This window comes from Acanthisitta chloris, unplaced genomic scaffold (assembly GCF_000695815.1).
Source record: "Acanthisitta chloris isolate BGI_N310 unplaced genomic scaffold, ASM69581v1 scaffold24784, whole genome shotgun sequence".
Lineage (NCBI taxonomy): Eukaryota > Metazoa > Chordata > Aves > Passeriformes > Acanthisittidae > Acanthisitta > Acanthisitta chloris.
This window is the reverse complement of record NW_008670194.1, coordinates 75,554-83,428: the sequence shown is the minus strand read 5'-3', so window position 1 is coordinate 83,428 and position 7,875 is coordinate 75,554. Positions and strand designations below refer to the sequence as shown.

The 7,875-nt window shown below is 43.7% G+C and overlaps 1 protein-coding gene across 2 annotated transcripts in view; it reads left to right on the top strand.

Annotated features, from left to right (window-relative positions):
* GDNF (glial cell derived neurotrophic factor) overlaps positions 1 to 6,175 on the top strand; it is a 16,069-nt gene extending 9,894 nt beyond the window's left edge. For both annotated transcript variants that reach the window (XM_009073603.1, XM_009073602.1), the window contains exon 2: positions 5,691 to 6,175. In XM_009073603.1, coding sequence (XP_009071851.1) covers positions 5,691 to 6,175 — 485 coding nt within the window. The remainder of the gene's footprint in view (positions 1 to 5,690) is intronic.
* Positions 6,176 to 7,875: the final 1,700 nt, after the last annotated feature.

Sequence of the window (7,875 nt, the reverse complement as noted above, 5' to 3'; positions counted from 1 at the left end):
CAGGATGTGGGAGACAGAAAAAGTACCCAGAGGCAGATTGGCACATGGGCTGCCATCAGTACCCACCACTCTTGATTCTCTGATCCCAGACAACAGACTCATGCTCTAGTTGCAGACAGAGGGAAAGGCTCTGCCTGTTCCTGGGTGGGTGGTCAGGTCCTTGGCATGGCACTGAAAGAGGGAGCATGGAAAGGAGCTACAAGAATGTGAGCTGAATGGGGCAGGACACACATGGTGGCCACAGTTCCCACAGGCACTGCTGTCTGCCCCAGGCTCCTGCTGGAGAGGTGCTAGGTGTGCTAGGCAGAGGTGATGCAAAAACATGTGCATAGGCCCACACACAGACTTCCTCCAAGGGACTTCCCCAGGGAGCTGGACAGTCAGGAAACAGCTTTCAGAAATGTAATATAACCCAAATGAAACCTCCTGACTTCTTGCAAGTCTTGTGAGTGATCATGGCACCATAGTTTAAGTGGTGGGGCTCAGCCTAGCACACTGCCCCAGTGGGATCTTTGAGCCTTTCTCTCCTACACTGTGAACAAGACTCACAGAGGCACTGTGCTCTCTGAGGAAGGATCTATCCATCCTATACTGTCCCATCCCATCCTGTCTTGTCCTAGGAGGTTTTCAATTTTTAAATTCTGCTTCCTTCACACCCTGGATCCTGGGACCAGGGACTACTGCTCAGAGACCTTTACTGCTTTTATTGCTGTAGTATTTGAGTCTTTTCTGCTGGCACATTGCACAATGTGACAAGCATCTGTCATGTGTTTGTTCTCTCAGCTTTTCCACCAGAAGGCAAGTGTTGTCAGTAAACTAGTTTGTTTTGAAAAAATATGTATGTGTGTATAACTAGATGTATTTGTGTGTATGTGTAAATGCAGCACACATATACACACATGCAAACTGTGTTTCTGCTTTTCTCAGGGGTGTGAAATCCTCACAGAAAGCTCTGTCTGCTGCACAGTCAAATCAGGGCAGTCCATGCAGTATGACAGAAACAAAGCTATGGTGAGACCATAAACATTTTATAAACAATGTTGGAGGCAGAGAGGTAACAAAGTATCCCTCAATCGAGTGGTTTTACTCAGGTTACAAAACAGCACTTGATGCCAAGAAAGCCCCTATGAGTGCAGTAATGTTTCTTGGCCATGCAGCTCAACTTGGCACTCCCTTTGTCCCCAGCAGCACTTACCACAGTGCAGAGACCAAACAAGTGCTCAGCATGTGGTGTCTGTGGTGCAGAGAGGTCTCGACATCCCTAGAGCACATCTACAAGTGCCCATCAGGATGGGGAGGTCCTGCTGTCACTCTTCTCCACCTTCCCTTCTGTCCATTAGCCTTTTAAGGTGTTTAGTCCTTGGTCAGTGGTTATTGCTTATTCATGCATGATGTCTGGTGGTAGCTTCCTTAGCACTTACCTCTAGTGCCTTGTTTCAACCCATCATTCCTGGTGTCAGTGCTGGTGTTTCCACTTGGTTGCCTCGGGTCCTATTTCAGCAGGTTTTTACAGCATTTTGTTTAAGGCTTTCAGGCTTCACACCCATACTTGTTGGACAGCTGAATATCCCTACTGAGTCATGACTGGCACCTCAGCATAGGGCTAAGGCAACTCTCCCTTCACTCCTGGTTGTCAAGGTTTCCTCCAGACCCCTGTGAGCCACTCCTAGTGACTCTTTGTAGTCACACTGATGACAGTGCTTCAGACTAAGCAGCAGAAAATTAGCTGATTGTGCAGATTGGAGGTGTTCCTCAGACAGTGCTAAATTATAGAATAAAATTTGGAGTACCTTGGCAGTGCAGTTGGAAGCTGCCCAAAGAGCATTGCTGCATTGTTCGTGACTAGTTTGGGGCTCCACAGGCATAGGGGCTTGTAGCTTACAGAAACTTGCAGGGACTCACTGAGTAGCCCAGAATGCAATTGCTATGGTGTTGATGTGGTGTACCCATACAGCCTGTAACAGCACATGTAGTTGTAGGTGGACAGACACTGACTGGGGTCAAGAGTTCTAGCACATTTTCTCCAGAGGAGCTCTCTGCCTACTGTTTCCACCAGTTCCCTAAAATCACCCACATGCCTTGTGTCTTTTCTAGTGATGTAATCTCCAGGTATGGAGGGGTCACTGCAGGAGTCCTTCTGATAGATTTGGATATCTGCACGGGGTATTTTCCAATCCCCTGGGCTGAAAAGAAAGTCCACTCTGGAGACAGAAAATTGGAATTCAACTTACTCGTAGTGCTGGCATTTCTCCCAGTGAGTCTCCCAGGAGGCCTGGTGTTGCAATAGGGGATGGGCTGAGCAGGGATCCCCAGCTCCATTAGATACAGCTTGGAACACTTCTTGCATGGTTTGTGTTAGAGCCTCAGTGAGATTAGTGGGATCAGTCATGCTGCCAATGACTCCATTTTCTGGGTGCAGCTAGTCCATGTGTGTAGGTAGGGCTTTTCTAGTTGGATACACTGTTGGCTTGATTACTTGATCCACTGCTCCCACCTTCTGCAGTGTTAACACCTTATACCTACATTAGCAGCGTCGCATGGGACTCTTTCCTGGTGTGTTTCTTCCACCTGAAAGATTGCAGGCCACTTGCAGTGAAGGGTCTCTGTGGCATTAGCTCCCTTGGTGTAGCTAGGGTAGTGATCACGCATGAACCAGGGGAGATGTCCATGTGAGCTTTTAGCAGGGACACAGTCCACCAGACGGGCCTTTCCTCCTCTTGCCTACTACCCTTCAGGGCATACTTGGATTGTCCTGACTTGAGCAGGACAGTGCTTGAACACAATAGCTGTCTGATCAGTATATCACCAACATAGAATCTTGCCTGTAGCACTCTTACAGGGGTAGATGGTATTTTTCACCTGAATTGCAAGCAGTTAAAAAATTTTTTATCCAGTTGGGTTGTTAACTCTTCAGGGAATACACAGTTTTGTTTCTGCCTTCTTAGGTGAGGAACACTTACTCCCCTCACTGCACTGGCAGTGAGGTAAGTATGAGGCTGAAGGTTGCAAACTTCACATATAGGTTGGGTTTCACTGTAACAGTCTCCTGTCCCCTTCATGATGAATTTTGAATGACCATTGCATGAAATTTGTTAAGCCTTCATATGCTTCCCTCACAACTCTGTTTCACTCTCCATAGCCAAGGTCTCATTGCCTCATACTGTTGCTACAAGGGTTGGGCTAGGAGTATATGACAGAGATGTGAGCTGGGGTAGTCACAGTAGTGTGAGAAGGGTAAGTTGAAGGTGAGAGTGGAGAATGGCACAGCTAGAGCCATCTCCTCGAGGTTACATCCTTCCTTTCTTGAGTTATAAACTAAGAAACCTAGTTTCTGTGTAAGAAACCTAGAAACTACCCAGTCCCAGAGCCACAAGAGCATTCTGCCAACTCCTCTCCATCTGTATCTGTGCCAGGGTTAAGGTTGTACTTCAGCAATAGGGGTTATGCCAGCAGCATGTGGGTCATCTTTTGTGACTGAGTCTAGCAATGTGTGTCCCTCTTCTTGCTTTAAAGGAACATAGCCCACCTATCACCTTGACCTGGGTCTTCTTCAGTAGAGCAATATTCATACGGTGTAGGCAGGCCAGCCTGTTCTGCAATAGAGTAGGGTGGTGCATCCAATGGACACAACCATCTAAGAAACCCCCTCCAGTAGGTATGGCTCACATTTGGTACCTGCTACAGAGATAATAATGACAGAGCAGTGCAAGAAGGCTACACTTACCATTAGTGTCACAGGAATATGGGGCTGGGTGCAGGGTCCTGCCTTGTTCAGGTTTCACATAGCTGTATAGATAGCAGCCATCCCTCCTGCATGTCTTTGGACAGACATTGATCTGTGAGATTGCTGTCTTTAGCATGGGTATCTGTAAAACAAAGTGTAATTCCCTTTTTCGGGATCCAAACTTTACAGTTTATAGCATCCAACTTCCTTTGTCTCAATCTCATTGTTTGAAGGTACAAGATTGCCAACTTTTATTATTCTCTTACCCTTCTAAACTGTTTAGCTGGATCCATCCATGAAAAAAAATCTATGCTTTCAATCCTTCACTATTTTGCCTTGGAAGGGGACCTCTAGGATGTGGCTGCTTAGGGTAGCGGTCCATGTTCCTCCTTACATGCAGATGCACGCTGTTTCAGCAGGTTTTTGCACTAACAGAGTTAGCCTCATGTCTTCCCCTCCCCTGTTAACAGAGTCCATGCCACCACATGTGAGCTGGATACATGTGCTGCCTTGTTGCCCACTGGGGCTCCTGTCCTACATCATTCGTTAGGAAATGTGACGCTGAGCCTTTGTGCCTAAGAGGTCATTCCCATATGGCCACCTGACTGGGTGGGAACCTTTGTGGCTCAGTGAAGGTGACAACCCCTGGCCAGCTGCACTGCATTGGATATTACCTCTCTCAATGTTTGCAGTTCCTGCAATATTTGTAGGAGTCCTAGAGGTGGACTTCCCATATGCTCAGGGCCAGGGTGGCACTGGTCTGTTACATGTTGGGTTCTTAGGAGTTAAGTGCAAAAAGAAGCATCCTCTTAGGTCTTACTGAAAAGGAAGTGAGTCCTCAAGTCTTAATTTTTGGCACAATGAATGAAACAAAAAATAAATCTCAATATGGCAATGTAGTTTATGTGTTTCAGAGACAGTCAATAATAATGTGATGTAAAGGCACCTACACAGAGGCTCCTGACACCCTGACCCTCCATTAGTTCTCAGTATTCACTAAAGCAGATCACATTGAGGGATTAGTCTATGGGAAGCTTGAGGACCTCGAAATGTGATTTTTTTCCAAATCATGATAAAAAGCTGAAATCTGGGAACAATTCAGAACACATTTAATTTCACCCTCCTTGAAGAGGTTCATTTGGCTAGTATCAAAACATTTTATTTGACTTCATCATTGAATTTACCTGAATAATTTATCACTGGGTAGGGTATATAGCATGTGAAAAATTAAATAAATTAAAAATTACATTTCCATCTAATGAAAACACATTAATAACATTTACCTTGAAAATTAACATAATATTTCTATTCTGACCTATTTCTACTCAGTCTAATCAGCATCTTGTGATACAAAATACTTCCATGAGAAAATTTTCAAAACCTCTGATAACAATTGTCCCTTAGAAGCAGTAAAAAAACCAGGCATTCAGCCAGGAATAATATCTCAGCCTGGTACCCCAGGAAATTCCTCCTTCTGTCATGCCCAAAAACCTTATCAATAGGTGGCTTTGGCACTACTAACTGCTGCTGGTGTGAAAAGGCAACAATTAACAATTATAATCACAAAATTACTTTAAAGAAACCTCTTCCTTTTGCTGCTTTGGTGGGAAGACCCTGTATAACCTCTCTACAGTGGCTTCATCTGCCTGTTAACTATTGTTTATATCATGATGCTTTTCCTTCCCTCGGTTTTGACAGGGCTCATTCAATATTGAAAGATGTGCTGAAGTGCTACCAAGCATCAGCAGACACCTACAGAGTTACATATCTCATTTATTTTTTCCCAAATGAGCTTCCATTATGATCTAAACCGTCCCAGGTTCTCCCTGACTTCTGAGGGTCATGGGTGGGCACTCTAAAGTGATGGGCAGAACAGCTTGCATGTGTGTAGTGTTTTTGAGCTATGAATGGACAAACTTAATGACAACTGACATCTGACAAAGCCTTTTCTCTCTTTCCCAAACAGCTAATATGCCAGAGGATTATCCAGATCAGTTTGATGAGGTAGTGGACTTTATTCAAGCCACTATTAAAAGACTGAGGAGGTCTCCAGATAAACAGACTCCGATTTTTTCTAGGCGGGAGAGGAACCGTCAAAATGCAGCCATGAACATAGAGAATTCCAGCAAAAAGGGAAGGAGGAATCAAAAGGGCAGAAATCGAGGATGTGTCTTAACAGAAATACATTTAAACGTGACCGACTTGGATTTGGGATATGAAACCAAAGAAGAGCTAATTTTCCGGTATTGCAGTGGATCTTGTGATGCAGCTGAGACCACTTATGACAAAATTTTAAAAAACTTAACCAAAAAGAAAAAACTGGTCACTGACAAAGTGAGGCAAGCTTGTTGCAGACCCACAGCCTTTGATGATGACCTGTCCTTTTTGGATGATAACCTGGTTTACCACATATTGAAAAAACATTCCGCAAAAAGGTGTGGATGCGTCTGACAGCTGCATGCCAGAGGCGGCACCAGTTTTCCCTTCCTGCTACGCTGCAGAGCCAACGTTCCCAGGAAAGCGTCTGCTCAGAGTGGAGAAAAAAGGACCAAGAATGCAGAACGAGGAGCCATGAGAGCCTGGGGATGGGGGAGCATGAGGCAGAGTAGAAGGATGGAGACTTTTGACATCCAATGGGGATTTATATAAAAACTCAGGTGGAGATGCCGATGGATGGATGGTGTGCACACTACCTTTCCTGTTTGACTCAGTCCACCATCAGTGAGACTCAATCCATGAGGAATGTGCTTAAAAACACAACCCTGCCATATCACGCTGTGTTGTAGTTATACCATCATATACCAGTTATACCAAGAAGCTTAGCTAAGAAGTAGCTTAGGAATACCTTAATAATCCCCTGTTCCCTCAGCTTTACTGAAAGACACATTGTGCTACTGCTCATTGGAGGGCAGTTCCTGAGTGCTTAGGACGAATCCTAAGCTATAATAAGATTAACCTTGTAAGTAAGATGATATTGGGCAAATATCAAAATGACCAGGCTCAAGTTCTCACAAAAAGCAAAACAGTTCTGCTTACTGGCTATGTTTGGTTATTTCCATCTCACGTTTCTTCAGAACGAGTGCAGGATTTCATTCTTCTGCTACCTATGAAAACCAGTTGAGTTTTTAAGCACTTCTTCCTAGTACAGTAAGAGAAATAACAAGCCCGGCCTACACAAAGCGCGTTTCTTTAGGTTTACAAAGGACTAACGTCACTTGCGTAACTACATTTCTATTTGGTCATTGTGAGTGAGCAGAGACTACTTGATGCAATGCATCCCTTCAGAGACATAAATATACAGAAGATATTTATTGAGATTAAGTTATTGTTATTTATTACAGTTCAGTAATGAGTCTCCTTATTTATTAAAGTGTCTTTCAAAGGTGCCAAAGTAGATGGCGCTTGGGGATATAGAGAGACAAAGACGTTGGGAACAACGGTCCATGCTTTTGATTGAAAGTGTTAACTTGAATGCAAAAAATCACTTACTTTACCTTTTTTTCTTTTAAACAAAATTTTTAATTATGTTCACAAAAGGTAGTGCCGAAGCCTGCAGCCCTTCTTCCTGTTCACTAATCCTTTTGAATATTACTGCAGTCACACGTGCAGGAGCAGCAATCGCTCTGGATGAGTGAGGGTTGCAGGACTTGGCTCAACATTAGCAATTTTTTAGAAAAACTAATTTTAATCATATTTTAAATGTAGCCACATTTTTTTCTCACACTTTATGCCAACTGACCTCATATAACTATTGACAAATGGAAAATAATCACATTTAGCCTTATAATTTCTTGTTATATCTATTTAAGCTTTTCCTTCCATATTTCCATATAGAAGAGGTTAAAGCCCTCTTACTAGTTAGCCCTGGATTTAATATAGCCTGCAAGTAAACAGTTGTGTTAAATAACCAGAGTGTTTTGTATAATTTGCTGAAACATTACAGGATTGTACCTGTGCAGCAGAACAGTCCGAATTTCCTTAGGATGAGGGAGGTTGTACAGCAAAAACATTCATACGTGACCACTAACACAAGCCCTCATTCTGGAGACTTTTTTCCCAAAGGAGCAAGAGTACAGGTCACTAGACATACCTGACAACCAATGAAGCATCAACTCCCACAAAAAAACAGCATGGAAAAAAAAATCCCTACT